Source organism: Enoplosus armatus, chromosome 11 (assembly GCF_043641665.1).
Source record: "Enoplosus armatus isolate fEnoArm2 chromosome 11, fEnoArm2.hap1, whole genome shotgun sequence".
In the NCBI taxonomy this organism is placed as follows: Eukaryota; Metazoa; Chordata; class Actinopteri; order Centrarchiformes; family Enoplosidae; genus Enoplosus; species Enoplosus armatus.
Window position 1 is genome coordinate 5,937,486 of NC_092190.1, and position 18,657 is coordinate 5,956,142.

At 40.3% G+C, this 18,657-nt stretch overlaps 1 protein-coding gene across 1 annotated transcript; it reads right to left on the reverse strand.

Annotated features, from left to right (window-relative positions):
* Window positions 1-205: 205 nt before the first annotated feature.
* On the reverse strand, window positions 206-16,671 carry slc15a2 (solute carrier family 15 member 2). Its single transcript, XM_070914008.1, has 22 exons — window positions 16,663-16,671; window positions 15,050-15,137; window positions 13,446-13,587; window positions 13,068-13,160; window positions 11,930-12,029; window positions 11,108-11,198; window positions 10,944-11,021; window positions 9,907-9,989; window positions 9,682-9,765; window positions 9,475-9,564; window positions 8,123-8,167; window positions 7,763-7,798; window positions 6,630-6,718; window positions 5,868-5,949; window positions 5,254-5,379; window positions 4,200-4,364; window positions 3,373-3,419; window positions 3,101-3,208; window positions 2,287-2,386; window positions 2,051-2,194; window positions 1,048-1,152; window positions 206-418 (listed from the first exon to the last, which is right to left on the reverse strand). Exons 1-22 carry the CDS (start codon window positions 16,669-16,671, stop codon window positions 206-208), a joined length of 2,118 nt encoding a protein of 705 aa, XP_070770109.1.
* Between the last annotated feature and the right edge of the window lie 1,986 nt (window positions 16,672-18,657).

Sequence of the window (18,657 nt, forward strand, 5' to 3'; positions counted from 1 at the left end):
CAAATGGTGGACATCTAACCACAAGAAATGTCCAATGACCACATCACAGTGCTTCATTATCACAAAAAAGTACCTTAACACGAAAACATAAAACAGGAACTGATATAAAACCAGGTCCCTTCTCATAACTCATTGAATACTTCAACTTTTGTGGCCAAATCAAATCAGCTGCAGCAAAGAAGACGGCGCATTCAATGTGTCACGGTTACAGTCTGGTGCTCTTCCGCTGCTTCTTCAGGTGCATGTCATTCGTTTTTTCCTTCACGTCGTCTTGGTCGTCGTCTTCCTCCCTTTCTGCTTCCTCCAGGTAAACCTTGTTCAGCTGGTCAGGGTCAACGTAGGTGTAGAAGTAAGCCATGACGGAGAAGATGATGCAGACGCCCAGCAGCAGGCAGGCAAACAGCAGGAACTCTTTCCACTGGGACGAGAAAACACCAGTTAGTATGTGAACTGTACTGAGTGGAGAAAGATTCAGCTCCCTGTCGAGGTTTAGTAGATGCGTGTTTTATGCAAGACACAGTAATAAAAAGCTGTTCTATAGAATTGAATGCCACATTTAAACTTGATATAGTGATAACAAGCAATACGGGGAGTACAATGCAATACAATGGAGGTGGTTAGAATTTCGTTTGTGTTGCTCACAGCATTGAAGAATGACCTGTAGGACGTTGTAAGCACTATTTACAGAGTAACCAGATAATTGACAGTGACTGAATGTGGAAAAACACACTGATTAATGTTATAAATAAATATTTTCAATGCTGTGAACGCCCAGTGCTCACCTTCATTGTACTGAGGTACCAGCAGAAAAAGATAACCAAATAAAAACAAAACTTTCTGCAAATGTGTTTTTTTGTAATTTAGGGGAACAGACCCTTTCAAAGAGTTTACTTTTACACAAGCTATGTATTTATGACATGAAGATGTATTTCAGCCTTAAAACTATTCCATTAAAAGGTGCTTGACTGCGGTTTTGGTACGTGGATCCTGCTTCCTTATATTTTTTGTAAGAGATTTACAAAATCTCAATGTCCCATGACATCGTACCTGTTCCAGTCCTGCACCCTCTGCCACAATCAGCACTATCACGTTCCCAAATGCAACGGTGAGCAGCCAGCCGGCCTGCAGGACTGACTTCATGTTGACTGGAGCCTGAAGAGAAGAGCGAGAGAGATCCACAGTTAGTGAAGAAAGGAGACGCCAAGCAGTGCTGGGATCATACAAATAATTACAGGTTCCATGAAGTCAGATCATTACTTTCCAAATGTGACAGGAAGTTTTTCTCTTTGTTAAAAAAAACGTTGGGAGTGGGACATCAAACAATCTTAAGGGTAAACCAATGGGCTAAAAGTTATGGAGAGAAAAGCAGTTTAATTTAACAGAACAGGCAGAAAGGTATTTCTGTTAACCTAAGTTACGCCCACACGTGAAGTCGGAAGTCACTAATTAAGATGTACTAAGTCTTCAAGGAATCTTTAAAGGACTTCTCCTCCAAAAACCTACAGTGTGTTTTGACTATCAAACACTAAATGCCCTTAGAAATTTCTCAAACTACTCCAGCAGTTATAATGCTCTTCTTCATCTGCCAATTTGTATGCTCAATATGTTCCAAACACTCATATTTTGGCTAAAAGATGTCCAAGTGTGGCTAAATACACATCTTATTTACATCGGTAGCGTGGTTTACGCATGTCTTGCTTGCAACAAACAACAGCTTTGCATTAAGTAATATTTTAAGATAAGATAAATGAGGGAAATGTGAATGTTTGGAACATACTGATTATGTGTTAATACTTCTTCGTTTCCCTTTAAAAACTGCGAAACTTGGTTTTGAAATCCATCATAACCGCCTAGCTTAGCGTTGGTCAAGGATCGCCACACTACGTATCCGGTCCTAGATGACTATCAGAGGGAACCTAGGCATTCCAGGCACTCAGGCATTCATAGGTTAATTACTGGAAGAATGCAGAAAACACAAGGCATGTGGCTTGTGAGTATAGAGAATACAGAGTTATTACCCAGTTGACATTTAGTGTGTATCATGACAAACCTGTGAGTAGGAGAACTCCAGGCCCGTGATGGAGAACATGACCTCTCCGATAGTTATGAGGACGTACTGGGGGATCTGCCAGGCAATGTGCACGTTGTTGGCTTTTACGTCCTCCAACTTGTGAGCCACAATTTGACCTGATTCCTGACAAAATACACACACGAAGAGAGGGTTCTTGTCATGTTGTACAACTGGTAAGATCTGTATATGTAAACTTGTATAGAAAGCATCCTGACCTCCGTGAGTATGACAGTATAGGAAGCTCCAAAGTCCAGCAGGCCCAGGTCAAGATTAGAGCACTTGACTGACTGTGAGCTGCAGCTGACATCTGGGTATCTACTCGGAGGCAGGAGGTGCATGAAGGATGAGATGGAAACAAGGAACACATAGAATGATTTGACAAGCTATGTACGAGTCTACTTTGAATTAAAAAGTTATATCACACGTAAATAAAATACATGAATGACTTAGTTGAGGCTAAATTGGGTTTGTGTCCCAAAAGCAGCTGTGTGCCTCCCTCTCTCTCTCTCTCTCTCTCTCTCTCTTCAGCCTCTCCTCTTCCTCTTTCTTCCTTTCTCCTGTCTGTGTGATTGGTGCTGGTGCTCTTGAGTTGTGCCTCTTGTTTGTTTGTGGAGTCTGTCCTCTTCCAGGTCTCCATGATGGAGAGTGTGGGCTTGTGTGGCTCAGGTCTTTTCTGTTTGACAACACTTGAAGTTGCTCGATGTCCTTCTGGATCCATATTGTTTCTATAAGTTACAATCTATTTATAGTTTTGTCATCATGATTGTCCATATTGTAATTTTACTATGTTGGTCCATTCTGTGCACACGACATCTATTGCATGTCTGTTTGTCCTGGGAGAGGGACCCCTCCTCTGTTGCTCTTCCTGAGGTTTCTTCCATTTGTTCCATGTTAAAAGGTTTTTTTGGGGGAGTTTCTCCTTCGACAGAGGGTGCCGTATGCTGTACAGACTGTAAAGCCCCTTGAGGCAAATTTGTGATTTGTGATATTGGGCTATATAAATAAAATTGACTTGACTTGACTACTCACTCTCCCCGATCCACAGTCTTGTTGGGAGACATGCTGTAACCAGAGGGCACGTGGAAAGTCACATCTCCAACAGTTAGGCTTAATGCCTCAGGCTGTGTGTTGAGGAACCTGTTGAATTAAAATTACAAGAAGTCATGAGCAAACTTCACTGATTGTTCAAGTTGGTTAAGCTGACCTACATTTTTACAGCAGTGAGGGATGAAATAGCTTAAAATGTTTACTTTGGAAGTATAAAAGACGAGCTGTAACCTCTAAGATTAAACAGATTTTACCTCAGGAGAGGATTTCCATCTTCATTTTTCTTTATGTAGTCGTCCACCTGAATGATTAAAAAAACAACAACACTCAATCGAATCTGATCAAACCAACAGGAAGAGAGGTAGGGTCCCTACCCCCACGTGTGAGATGTGTCACTTCGGTTAGCTGTCTTTATTTAATTTATTTTGATTTTACCAGAGTTAGGCAGAAAACTAGCTTAATATTCTTTTTTGTTGTGTGTTAGTGGAGAAATGCTATGCTAAACTAAACATAAATCTGGTCGACGTTACATAAAGGGCAGGCGATCTCTTTAACTTTTATGTTAGCCCATTAAAACCTTGTGAAACATATTGTAAAATAATATATCCTCCGTGTGATGTCAGTGTCATAAACTCATACGGCTTCAATACATAACATAAAATATAGAAATAAAAGAAACAACATATTTTCCAGTATTTCTTTAACCCCTTCCTGGTAATGGTAAATAATGGTGCGGTAACTTCATTGACAAACACAAAATCACTATATACACAACATGCTAATCTTTACAGCACATTAGCTGACTACTGTTTAATGTTAGCTTGGATGTTTATTTCACTTCTAGCTGATTTTTGACTTTTATTCTGAACGGAAAGGAGTTCAATTAATAGAAAAAGTAGTCGCCTATTTGGGACCCTACTCTCTTCCTATTGGCTCGCAGACCTGATGATTTATATTAGCTGAGTATCTGAGTTTTAAACTCTTAATAAATAATACCAAAGGGTGTTCTTCTCAAAACTTTGACTGTTTGCTTATTTAGTCATGAGTATTGAAAAAGCTGAAGTTTTCAGGGAGAACTCACAAGTTTGCAGCGGATTCCAGGTGTTTCGGAGTATAAGATGAGACTGTATGCCTTCTGTTGGTCCAACGTGTGGTTACACTCTGAGGTTTCTCCATTGAGGGTGACTTGAATCTTCATTTCCTTGCCAGACGCCGCCAGTGGGAGCATCTCATATTTAGGGGGGTCCTGACACAGAGAAACCAGAGGGTTAGTGTTCAGGTCGTTTCTAAAATACTGACTGTTTGAAAATCACCTCTGACAACATGAGAGAATAAAATACAGTAAATCACTCAGTATTAGAAGATACTAGTTCTTGTGTCTGTTGAGCTCTGAACTTAAAAACTGTTTTTAAAGATTAAAGATGTATTGGTATCGTTTATAAAACTGAACCATAAACCTCATATTGTATTTTCTTCTAGAATGAAGTCGCAAAATCAGCCGTGGACTTGAAAAATAAAGAAAAAATTGATCTCCTGTTCCTGCAGAACAGCTGGAGGCTCAGACAGTGGGTTAGTAAACTCAAGTTAGCTTAGTGGTTTATTAAAATGTGAATACAAACAGCTAAAACAGACAAAACAAGTTTGAAAAGTCTAAAGGGCATTGCCAAAGACAAACACAAACAGCACATTCATTATGAGCCTGCAGTCCACACCTTCAAGCTTTTGTGTACCTGATAGTTGCTGTGCTTTTATTTGCGTTATGGTACACTGAATGCTGATAGTTTTACATTATCCTTCTGATCTTATTTGTATTTGTTGATCCCTGTTTATTCTCTACATATTTTATATATTAGATTATAAATCTGCTTGTTGTTGTTTTGTAACTTCTCTGTTCTATGTACTGCTCCTGTCTCAGTGAGGGCACACATTTTTAATCTCAGAAAGGCATTTCCTGGTTGAATAAAGTTAATATTATTAAGCAAAGGGGGTGATAAACGCTGCACAGTCAGACCTCCAGACCAGAGAATTTCGAGTCTACAATCCTGACTTGTCTTTGAAATGCAAGAGAAGAACCAGGATATACTGCATCCTGCATCTAGACTGGATAGAAGTTGTTTTTCCCCCCTCCTGGTTACCTGAAGGTACTGGATCGGCTCTGGAAACGTGTCGCTGCCGGGGATCTTTAGAGTGACATTACCTCCTGCCAGATTAAAGACCTGCAGGAGACACTTCCCTGCAGGTGCAGGATCCACCACCGTTTTCTAGCAGACAGAGAGGGACATTAAAGAACCATACTGATAAATATCAGAGAACACAATCTTTTCAAGAAATCATTATCATATTATAAAGACTTTTATGCTATTTCTTATAGCTCATGGAGCTCTCTAACTGCAAGCTGCCCATGACACATGTTTACCTCCTGAAGACAGCTCTAATTTCAGCTGGCATCTGCTACAGTATGAGGACATCAAAAATAAATTCAGAGGGCTTGTGACAGGGCTTGTGACCGCTCAATGTTTTCCAGGACACTGTGGTCACTGGAGTTCTCTTCCAGGAACTGGAAAGCTGCACTAAAGAATTCCAGGTTTCCCAGGATGCATGGGAACTGTGTGCAGGTATTTTCATGTTTTCTGCCTGGGTGTGCATGCATGCGAGTAATCCTATGTGTGTAAGAGAGTAAGGGTGTCAGTGAGTGTCTCTTTATTTCTGCAACAAGAGGTTAAGATTCATGACTGCCGCTCATACGTACCACAACGTTCACCTCCACCAGTGTGGCCGCTCCGAAGGCCAGCGCTGCAAAAATCATCCCTGTGGCCATTTTCCTTAGAGGCCTGATGGCAGAGAGAGTGTGTGACAGACAGACAGTCAACACTTTTATACATGTTGTATTCCTGTAAGCCCAGTGCGTGTTTACTATTGTGAAAGTCAAGCTTGATAAATCAGAAAGGTGACTTCCACATCAGTGTCCTGACTCATCTCCTGCCTGATGACTCCTGCCTCGTCCCGCCATTTTGTGGTTATGCCATCTGTTGCAAATGTGTTCTTTGCAGCCTGAGCTATTCTCCAAAAAGACTAAAAACAGTATCATAATAGAACTCTGTGCTATTTTTGTGTGTGAAACCACATTCGTACTTCTGGAAGGATAGAGGGTGTTGTATGCTGTACAGGCTGTAAAGCCCCTTGAGGCAAATGATTTGTGATATTGAGCTACATAAATAAAATCAACTTGAAAATTGACTAGGTCCCCTTTCTTGAGAAGAACTGAAATGTGATCATTTATTATACAAAGCAAACCTTGTGTTTTGTAACACGCTCCCACTCAGATTACAATTGCAAATGTGTACCTGTGCGCAGACATTTCCTTCATTCGTTGGCTGTTCATTCTCCTGAGGCATATTCATGGGATATAAATGTGAGGTCACATGGCTAATTTTCCCAGTTTAAGAGGCTCCTTAAATGCTCACGTCTGCAATAAAGATGGGGGTATCCAAAACAACACGCTTCTACTCACGTGATTTTGATTCTGCAAAGGCCAGCGAGCGGATATATGAGGAGGTCAAAGATGGGCACAAAAAGAAGAATCAGCAGAGCGTTCAACATCTAGACAACAGGGAGGGAAAAGCACGTCTTTAAATGAGTCTATAAAAGCTCAGTAAAACTCGTAAAGTCATAAAGGTTAGAGTTCCACATGAATAAAAAGACTGGCTATGATTCAATATCAACAGTAAAGAGATGGCACTGATTAAGAACTGTAAAAGTGATTTCACGAGAATGGCCGCATCGCTCGCCAACAAGGCAAACATCGGTCGTCTTAAGTGCTTTACTTGAGATGTACTGACGTGAGTCTTTGTGTGTGTTTTCACATGACAACATGTTTTTCCTGATGGCTGGCAGATGTTCCATAAAAGCTAAAATATCAAATGTGCACAGAAGTCTTTAGGTATTAGATAAGACACATTTGTTTAGGAAAATGCAACAAGACAATGATCCTAAAAATTGGGACAAGGCAACCATGAACATTTTACGGCCAAAAAGTCTCTCTAAATTTAGAGCACCATGTACAAAAAGGTCTACAGTTCCAACACTGCTCGTCTGAGGTGAATGTAAACACCCTCAAATTAAAGGAATTGTTTGACATGTTGGGAAATTGGCAAACTTAGTTACTGTTGCTAAGCCCATCAAGCTTTCTGTTGTTGCACTGCACACATGCAGTGTACAATGATAACAGGGGCAGATTTACCACACAAGATTCTTGGTAATTTTGGAAACAATGCGGCCTCATGCACATAATTTCAGCATGTGGAGAAACACAAAGCTTGACAGTCAGTGAACACGTTGTGTTTTGTTTGTTCAATCAGCACACAAACAGGGAAGGAAAAAATGGCTGATCATTTAAACACAGTCGTCCTGGCCATGGTATAAGTGATAATGCATTCTAAGTTGTACATGAAATATAATATATATATATATAGATATATATATCTATATATATATATATACAGTATATATATATGAGTTCATTAGAGGAAACGCAAGTCCATTTCACCGCGTCACAGTGTTCCTTATTCACCTCTTCTAGTATTTTCTTAAATCACAACTTTCATTTTTGCTTATTCCACTGAGAGTGGGAGGACCAGCACGTACCTGCATTTGGTCAGGCTTAATGACGAAGGAATCTCCCTGTAATACAGCAAGATGATTTCAGCTCAACAGGACAGCCATTTAAACTTTAACTTCAAAAATCTAACAGGGTGTGCAGGGTTCGCCCAATAAAGTTCACTTAAACCTGATGATTGTATGATTTATCAAGCCCATAAACAATGTAATTTACTGGAATAATATGAACTGCAACAACACCCGAACAAAGGGAGAGTCTTTTACAGGACAGTTTGTGCAATCAGATGAATATCAAAACCCACCCACTGATATCAAAGTGCAATAAAAGATCTTATCAGCTCTTTAAAATGTTGACAGCATTATTATTTTATGTAAGGGAACTCTTACAAAAGCCATGTTCATCCTTGTGGCTTGAAGTGTCCAGCGGGAACCCTGCAATAAAGAAAAACACTGACTGTTACTGTCATGGTAGTTTAAGGCTACAGCTCGGCTGCTAGCTTAGAGAAATCACCCTTTAACCACAGCCGACTCGTTTTTGTTTGTTTTCCTGAAGAGGAAGATAATGAAGAACCAGTAAACATTCCTTCCGAGGAAGACGTGGATTTGTTTGTTTGTTTTGACACTTTTTCAATCAGTCAGTTTTTTAAATGAAGAATGAGTTCAGGAGGAATGAAATTCAGGAATGTTGAATGTGGCTTTGAGGTTTTCCATAATCAGACGGTTGTGTTGCGTTTTGGCCAGAGGAGAAGATAACAGACAGTTATGGGATTTTATAAGAGTGCTATGACACAAAACCTTGTGCTGACTGAGAAGACTGGTCATGTATGTGCAATCATATATGATACTTGATTTAAACACTAAAAACTCAATAATGGCTTCTTCATTCTTCAGTAAAATGAAGTTGCTGCTGCACTGTTACTTAAACATGCAGGTCAAATTAAAAGTCAAGAGAACAGACTACTACAGCTGTGTCCCAGCTGCACACTACATCTAAAATCTGTATGTGAGTCATTATCATGATGGCATTAGTTTTTGCTCTGATGAAAAGTGGGTCAGTCTTCGGTTTGCCCGTCATTGTTAAAGCAATATTCAATATTTTGGCAAATATGCTTATTTGCTTTCAATCAGACATTCTCATGTCAACCGGCGGCTGGTTAGTTTAGCTTTGCATAAAGATTGGAAATGGCCATTGGACACAGGTAGCCTCGCTCTGTCCACAGTAACAAAGCTCCTCTAAAGCATCTAAAGCTCACAAATGTTGTATCTCGTTTGTTTAATCAGCACAAAAACTGAAGTGAAACAGTGACAATTCAACGTTTTACAGGGGGATTATGTGTCTGACTTATTTTTTTTACCAGGACCAAGTAAACTTCCTGGAGTCTCCACTGGTTGCCTGGCAACTGTTCAAGAGGCTGATGGGAATGTAATTCGTTTTGCAGGTACGTAGTCATAAATCAAAGTATTAGGCACCTGATGATGCTAGATGAAAAGTCAAAGGATTTTAAAAGTGACTGCAATTCACCCTGAGGAGGACATGAACGTCTGAACCAAATTACATGGTAATCCGTCCAATAGGTGTCGAGATATTTCAGTCCAGACCAAAGTGGTGGACCGACAGAACGACATTTCCATCCCTAGAGCCTCTTTTGACTTTTTCAGTGTATGAAATGTGTATTTTGGACACATTAAGTTGAGGAGCTTTTGTTGCGACAGTTTATAAGTCTGTTGCCTTCACGTACCTGCTGATCAAACAAAGCCCAGAACATTGGCAGCGGGATGTAAAGCACCAAAACCCGCAGCACCATTTTAATCTCCTGGATCAGACGCTTCTGTTAACACACAAACACATGGACTGGACTGGATTATTGATGCATTGAAACCACAATCCAAATGATGGATTCAAGTGCTACCCTCAGAAAAGACTCTCCGACAAATACAAATCTTACAGAGTACTTGTCCTCAGCCCAGTCCAACCAGTGCTTCCTCTGAGGGTCATTCTTTGATCTATTCCAGCGGTTTTTGATGGCAAACTGCAAACAGAAGCAGAGGCAATGTGCAAATTTCATACCTTTATTACAAAATTATTCTTGACGGTAAATTAAACTGAATTAATCTGTTTGCAGTTTAATAAATCATTTGATTCGACTCGGGAGGACTGGGAGATGACTCACCCCGATGCAATTGCAGACTTCCAATAGGATGTTTCCCTGGGGAGGATTCCTCTTGTATAGCCCGCTGCCAGCACTGAACACAACTGCACAAGATGGATGAAGCGTTAGAGTGGACTGAAGAAAACAGTTTATGTTGGAAATGGTTCAATTACTCTACTTTCCTGCTATCAGAAGTGCCAACATACTAACATCAGCTTACTTTGTCCCCCGAACCAACATGAGAAGAAACAGCAGAAACAGTAGTTTACCTTTTAAGGGTGTTTTTTTTCCAGTAATATCTGAATCATGCAGTCAGAATGTGGCTTATGAAATGCTATCGAGTAATAAACTCTCACCCTCATTGCTATGTGTCTGTGGCGCCTCCACTAATAAAACCACAGTTTGTTTTCACAGTGAGCGTTCAGCCAAGCATGAATCCCGTCAGGATCAGTGGGTACGGGGATTCAGAGGCAGAGACAACTGACTGTCAGGACGTATGTGAAGGGCACCTTGATCAAGAGGAAGCCCGGCCATCAAAAAGCTGGACTTCACACAAACATGCTCTCAGCATGCAGATCGCAGCCTGAACTAGGCTTAGATGCTGAAATGCGACAGTTAATTGGGATGCTGATATTATGATGTTGTGATTTTAAAACTGGGGCATTACGTTGCAGCCTGGTGTTTTTGAAAGTAAGTGCATTTATGTTTTGTTTTATGGCTTTCCTAAGCACAAATGTTCTTTAGTAGAAGATTTGCATTTCACATCCATACAGCTTGCTTGCATTCACACTCATCAGTATTGGACAAGTTAACATTTTGACCTGATGATGGAACTACATTAAAAGTCAGGGGATCATCAAAGTCATCCATGGAATAGCTGTTGAGATATTTCAGTCTGGACCAAAGTGGTTGACCAGATTTTTTTACTTTCGAATATCGCTAGTTAGCCTCACTCCTTATAGAACAGAGTGGAGAGCGTTACGCAGTCGCTGCCAGTACTTTCACTACTACGTGGATTACATCTGACTGGATGATGTTACAGGTGGATGGACTCTCACCTAAAGCCACGACCATCAGAGCTGCAGGAACCCCGAAGGCCAGAGCGTAGCAGTCACCGCCGAAACACTGCACATCACCTGCAGGAGCCAATCCAGCGTTAACGGCATCAACACAGTGGACCTCACTGGGCAAACAATATGTGTTGAACATTCAGAGTGCTCACCTCTCAGCATGGGTGTAATCACGGTCGACAAGAGGCTCCCAGCGTTGATCGACATGTAGAAAATGGAGAAGAATTTCTGCCTCTCGCTGACCTGGAGGTGATCAAAGAAATAATCAGGAGACACTTTACATTTTTTGTTTGACTTTTATAAGTACAATAAATATTTCATTTTGTGATCTTTCAGTCCCCAGTTCTATAATTCTAGCACTGCAGAAGTTTGTGTAACCCATTTTTAATTTGTTTTTAATTGTTCTACTCTGGCAATCCTAAGTTAAAGCTGCATTTGTCTATTTTAGTCTCAATAGGGGGCAGACAAACAAACAAGCTGACAGACCAACAACTTATATAACTTATATGACTAACGTGTTTGAAAAGAATTACCGATTTACAAATCCTGCATACACTGAGGATATTATTATTAATTTGGCGTCTTGTTTAAGTCCAACGTTCACTCTCCACAAACTGTCGCTCTTTAGCTGCAGATGTTTCACTTTGTTCATGTAAAACCGTAAAACCAAAACAATGAGTTAAAAGAGGCTCTGTAAAGCTGGAGAGTTCTCTGTGATTTCAGCATTATAAACACATAAACATTTAAAGTCAATGGGAACCAAAACTAATACACATGGACTCCCAACATTTAAAGCTCTGTGTGGTTTTATTCCCATAACCTTGTGCTGATTTTTTATGAGTGTACTACTGTGGCACAACAGTTAAGCAGCTATGATGTTCACGGCTTTTACTGACTCATTTCACAGAATGTTTTTCTCACTGTGTCCTTCAAAGACAAAACAAACAGTACAAGCCGAAGAGGAGGTGTCTTACATGCTCCTCCTCAAACTGGTCTCCTCCAAACGCCGACACACAGGGTTTGATTCCTCCGGTGCCGAAGGCTATGAGTATAAGACCCACCATGGACAGAGCGCTGCAACACACACACACACACACACACACACACACACACACACAAATGCAGTGCTGATGATGCTGTAGATACTGAAACTATTCATCTATTAATTGATTGTAGTCGACCAACAGAAAATGTATACATTGTGATAATCAATTAAGTGTTGAATTAATTTATCAAGGAGGTGTTGGAGCTGTTTACTCACAGAAGAACTTATCTAGCGCTAAAACAGTTTTGATTCACGTGATTAATCTGTTAATAATCTAAGTCATTTATCGAGCAAAAATGTTGAACGTTTGTTGGTTCTAGTTTGTAAAGAGTAAAGATTTGATGCCTTTTTCTGTTTCATTGTAAAATGAACATCTTTGTTCCTGTTGGACTGCTGGTTGGATAAAATATGCAGTTTGAGGATGTTATCTCGGACTTTGGGAACTTGCGATGATCATCTATTAATGTCTAATTGACTATCTAACAGTTGTAGAAAGTAACTAAGTATATTTACTCAAGTTCTGTACTGAAGTACAATTTTGAGGTACTGCTACCACTGCTTTATACTTGAACTCCACTACATTTCTGAGACAATTACTGCACTTTTTTACTGCCCTACATTTATTCTAAAGCTGAAGTTACTAGTTACTTTACAGATATAGATTATTAATACAAAATAGAATCAACAAATAAATGGTGATATATTAATTTAGGCTAAGCTACCCAACAGCATATAAAGTAGTTAACAGCCTCATCGGTACCAGCTGCAACATTAAAGTGTTGTACATTAATGCAACAGTATTTATAATCCAATAACATAATATGTATGATTTTGAAATGGGCCATTCTGCATAATGAGTACTTTTACTTTTGCTACTTTAAAGTATGTTTTAATGTTAATACTTTTGTACTTTTACTCGAGTAAAAGTCCAAATACACTGTGGTATTGCTACTTTTACTTAGGTAAAAGCAATCTAATGATGCGTCTAATCAACATATGAATCCATCATGAAAATAATCGTTCAAACTGTCAACTCCACACGAGTGAATCAGCTTCTGATAACTCACATGTGCACATCTCTGTTTCCCACAACGGGAATGGCTCCGACCGACTTGACCACATGGCCGATCACGTAGACAATGGACAGGTAGATGATGGTCCTGTTGAGAGCAAACCGTGATTACGCACATTCAGCGCTGCACTCTTATTATTATGAGAGCTGTGTGTGTCCAGAGTGATTCATCTCCACGAATAGATGGTGTTACACAATGTAGACAAAGCTCCCAGGTTAAAGGGTTTGTTTTATTCCTCACATTTACACACCTACCACACCCCAGATATCTCAAAACCTCTGTTTGCATGGCTCGATACCACTGTTTTTTTTTCGTGATTTTGGACTAACTGACCCTTTAATGCATATGGGGATGAAGGACTCAGGGACTCACTTGAATTTTCCGAGCCAGGAGTCTGCGATGAGAGCTCCCAGTATGGGTGTGAAGTAGCAGAGGCTACTGAAGGCGTGGTAGACAGCGGTGGAGAGGTTCTTGTCCCAGTGCAGGTAGGTGAGGAAGTAGAGCGTCAGCACCGCTGTGAACAAACACACAAGCATGAGCAGTGACCCAGCTCAGGGGATGGATGCTCCTAAGTCCACATGTAAAAGTCCAAATATCTCAAAACATTTTCCAAAGACACCAACTTTGTTAGTCTGAATTTTGGGGGGATGTGTTTAAAATGATGCGCATGACATGTAGAACATTTCCATTTGATGGAGTTGTTCAGCCATGTTGAATATTTTACTTAGTGGAAACATCTTATAGCTAATGAAGAAAAGGAACAAAATGATACAAGCTATTCATGACATACTGTCAGAAAGTGTGGAATAAGATGATTTTTTTCCAACCTTAAAGCTACTTAAGGGGAAATGAATCACTTGGGATGTTAAGGGGATAAACTCTAGTGTTAGTTGTTACTGGCCTGGACGTGTTTTTCATCACTACGCAAGTCGTCACAGTCCAATAGGAGTCATGTTTACCATTACGCTTGCGCACAGTTTGTCCAACATACGTTGAAGTAAACATCACAACTCATATTGTAAACTCAACAACCTGCCAGAGTAGTATTTGTCTGCCGTTTGAGGGCAGTTTTCTGGTAGTAAATACTGTAAACTTTTTATTCAAGGTCCACTTACTAGCTTTTTCCTGATCTTCCAACTGAACTGTTGAAAGCTTTGGAAAAAAGCTAGTTAGTAGACCTCGAGTTTTGTTTTTTGATTTTTTTTCAAACTGCGGTCAAGAATGAACTTTCACGCTCAGCTCAAATTATGAGGTCACAAGGACCACAAGAGCACACCAAAACAAATGGTGTGTGAACTCAGAGACCACCCAAAGCTACACATTTGCAGGCAGCATCCATGGAAGTAGGTAAGTTTTTTAGTAGTTTTTTAGAAGTAGTAAGTAATTTATCAAGCAAATTCTGGGGTTCCAGCTCCTCAGACGTGAGCTGTTTTTTTTCTTTGTTTTATTTCATTGTAAATCAAACATCTTTGGCTTTTTGACTGCGGCTCAAACAAAACACATTTGAAGATCAATCATGATCTGCTAAATGAATATGGATACTTATAGTTCTCACAACTACCTTTCAAATCCTCAAATGAAACACTTCCCTGCTATAAATTAGCATCAATCCTAATCTTCAAGTGAAATTACTGACACAATGCGTCAATTTAAACAGCCTGAAGATGATTTTTTATGTGTGTGTGTGTGTGTGAAGCCGATTGAAGTAATGTGACCGACAGACATGTGAGTGTAAGTGAGGTCATGTGAGAGGAAGACAAGAGACTCCAGCTTTGTGTTAGCTGTGTCTGTTATATTGCCCTCATTGACCGTCACTATGTTAACCAGTTTAACGAGCATCAGTACTCATTCAACTTTGAGTCAAGGACTTTTCACAGTTAAATTCAAAGAGCTTAAAGCTGCTCTGTGAACACAGAATCCCGCTCTTCAGCTCGATCTATACGACCACATGTTGCCCAGACAGACAGTGTGCATACCTTTCATGCCATAGTAGGAGAAGCGCTCACAGAACTCATTCACCACTATGAAGCAGATGCTGGCCGGGTAATTGGTCCCACATAGTTTCTAAAAGAGGCAAAGTTTGTTTACACTTTTTAAACAACAACAACATATAGCATGAGACATCCATTACACAAACGTGCTGACAATAAATCCGTAGTTCATTGTCTCTTTTCTCTTCGTCAAATATGAACAAAAACCTGCTGATTGAATCAATAGTTTCACCATCTCTACCAGGGAATTGATCTGTATTTTTCCATTGAATGGGAGGAATGTGGCTGATGCATACACTTCCTGTTTGTCAATCACTCATAAGTCACTCAAGTAAATCATTATGCAGAAATAGAAATTACACAGACACTTCTGATATGATCATTCTCAAATAAACTGAACTGGTATTGGTGCAGTTTCTGTGTCATAATGAAAATTCAGTATCATCCATTCGGTCACAGTGGGGTGCAGACTGAGTTTGGGTTTTTTTTTGTCCCACAGTGATCCCTGGCATCATGTTATCTTACATAAAAATGATTGTAGTGAGTTTCACACAGTGAGGAAAAGAGAGCGCTGGTATCGGGTCCCCTGAGTTGACATATTGGGAGAGAAAACGTTGGATTGGTGCATCCCTACTTGTAATGGGTTATGTTTTTTACATGCGGTATTGCTGCTAATACCTACTTTAAGGGTCGGTTAAAACAAAACACACTTTGTCTCTTCCCTCTTGTGGTATCTATCCATGCAAAGGCAGTACTTTTGCTTGTGTTTGTCCTGGTTTTTGAGCTATCTGTCTCCAAGATTGAAGATGAAATATACCGTTTATAAAAAAAAAAAAGTCATCAGCATCTTCACAAAGGCCTCAGAAGATGTGGACATTTGAACTGAGTAGACTCCGTTTACCGATGAAGATCATGTGATCAAAAGCTCCAGATCAGTTAGTAGCTGCTGGACCTTGAGGTGTGGTTGTTTTGTGTCCCCTCTCACTCTGGACAATCCACCTGCCTCACAGTGGACAGCTGTCATGGGGACTATTTATTCAGTGATAGTAGTTTTTTTTAGACAAATATCTCAAAGCCTGAGCAAATAAAACGAAAAGTGCACAGATATTCTGCATAGGGATGATTAAATAAGTTTGCTTGAATTATATTTCGGGTGACATGACCCTTTAAATGAGTTGCTAACACGACCTGTCTCCAAGCTGACCAGAAGTACTTTCGCACCAGATGTCTCCAAACAGTCCCTGTTGCGTATTGGCTTTAGGTTTTACTTTTAGAGATGCCCTGTTGCATCATCTCACTACTAATTTAACGTAACGGATCAGTGAGAGCTGGTTAGCAGGGGAAATACCTCCCTGACTCTGTAACACACGTCTGCACTTTGACTCGGAGGACAAAAACACATTTTCACTTCATTTACAGGCATTTAAAGCAGCCTCCGCTCCCATGTGTCCACGCGTCTCTTCCAGCCAGACTCTGCGCAACTTTTCCTGGATTTTAAATTTCTTTTTTTTTTTTTAACTTTCCAACAACCAAAACACACAAACAAAACAACCTGCACGACTCAGTTTCTGCCTCGCACGAACACCGCGTATGCTTACCTTATTCATATTGCTTTACTTGCTGGTGAGAGTTTTGGATCTTTCCTGCCACATCGGGAGCTCCTGACTGACATCCAAGTCCGTCCCACTCTGCTCTGCTCTCTGAAGGCACGAAGGCAAACCCTCGATCATTTACGCTCGTAAAGCCGACTTAAAGTTAATATTCCACCACAAAACCCGGACTTGTCACTGCAGGAGCTGCAGCGGAGCCTCCGCGGACTTCAGCTCGTGTGTGAACGACTCACAAACAGCCGGAAAACATCAACCTGAGGAGTGTTTGTGCATCTTAAAGCTCGAAGCTTGTGTTGAACTCACTTTGTGTGGAGCTGGAGGTCCGTTGGTTGCAGTGGAGCAGCAGCAGCCTCTCTGGTTGTACAATAGTGTCGTTGTTTGGCTCCCAGCCGCAGACCTGACTGTGGGACGGGATGGAAGCGCTGGCGGAGCTGCCTCTTTTCTTCGGATCGCTAATTCCATTTAATTCACCATGAGCAACAACCGCACTGTGTGTGTGTGTGTGTGTGTGTGTGTGTGTGTCACTGTGGTCTGTGGTCAAGTCACTTTACACTGCAAATAGTTCCTTTTGTCATCCTCACGAGTTCAACTTTCTTGTATAATGAACAACACGGGGCACTCTGATGATTGCGTATACACATGAACAGTGATAAAACATTTCATTTAGAGTCAACTTGGAGACAATTTAAATCATCAATGAATAACTTCACTCATAATTTGGACGAATGAATCCTTCTGAGATGTGTTTAAAAAGCCTTTTTATTAAAACCAGAAACATTGGGGGGGGGGGGGGGGGGGGACTGGTGATGAGATGCACCAGAGGTCCTCAGCAGGACTCAAACTGGGACGTTGTTAATTACAGGGTCAGTGTCTGGGACGCCCCGTGGTTCGGCTTTTTGACCATTAAGACAAATTAAACACTTTAAATGCATAATTGTAATAATTTCACTATTTTTGGCATTTGATGGGCTAAACCATTCATTGATTATTAAAAGAATCCAATGAGATGAGAATGAGAATAATGAAAATTGTGACGAGATGCAGCCAAGAAGACATATATATATATATATATATATATATATATACCACAATGTAAAAATACTGTGTTACAAGTAAAAGTACTGCATTCAAAGTCTCAAAAATAAAAGTATTCTTTAGGTAGAGTGGCCCATTCACTTTTATATTGTATCTACAAAACATGTTAATGGGAAAATATTACAAATTGAATGGAGCTGAATTATTGGAGTTTTATTACTGATACATTGATATCTAAGGAGAATTTCACTGTTTGTCGTAGCTAATTTGAGCTACTTTGTTTACTGTTGCAGTAGTTTAACCTTTTAACCTCGTATTATATTTTATACTGGTTGTGTTCTGTAGATAAAATCTAAACCTGCAATGGAACTAGTGAACATAGCTGTCAACTAATTCTAGTTGAGTCAAAAGCACAATTTCCTTTAATGCAGTGGAGTAGAAACATAAAGTAATGGGAATACTCACTAGCTTTTTCTCGAGCTTTCAACTGCATATCACCCTCATCAGTAGATGGAGTTCCTCAGTAGTCTGAAGGTGGCTCAGTTCTCATAACTTAATGTTTAAGGATCTTTGTCATCAGGTGTGAATGTCCCCCTTTCCACTGACTCCTGGTCGACGCTTTGAAGGAAGACTGGAGTGTTTTATGACATCACATGCAACACCAGAACACTACATCTATGAAACTGCCGGGATCCAAGAGACTGACACGAGCTGTCAACTTCAGCTGTCTGTGAGCACCAGACCCAAACCGGTCACTGCATCGACTGTGAAGGGGTCGAAGGTCGTTGACCAGCAGTCAGCTGATGATTCCGAAAACCAGAATTGCAGCCAGGATTTTAGAGATAGAGTCCAAGTCCAAGAAACGTTTGACCAGCCACCAAAAAAATGTTGTCAAATCTCCTGATGATATATATTTTTCAGTTTGTTTGTTTTTTTCCTCCTCCATAA

Bases quoted from the DNA above. Each gene is read 5' to 3' on its own strand.
- slc15a2 (XM_070914008.1), bottom strand. The intron at 8,168-9,474 runs GTACGTGAAGGC...TCTTTATTGCAG, and splicing joins GGGCTTTGTTTGATCAGCAG to GGTTCCCGCTGGACACTTCA. The intron at 5,380-5,867 runs GTACGTATGAGC...TCTGTCTGCTAG, and splicing joins TGGTGGAGGTGAACGTTGTG to AAAACGGTGGTGGATCCTGC.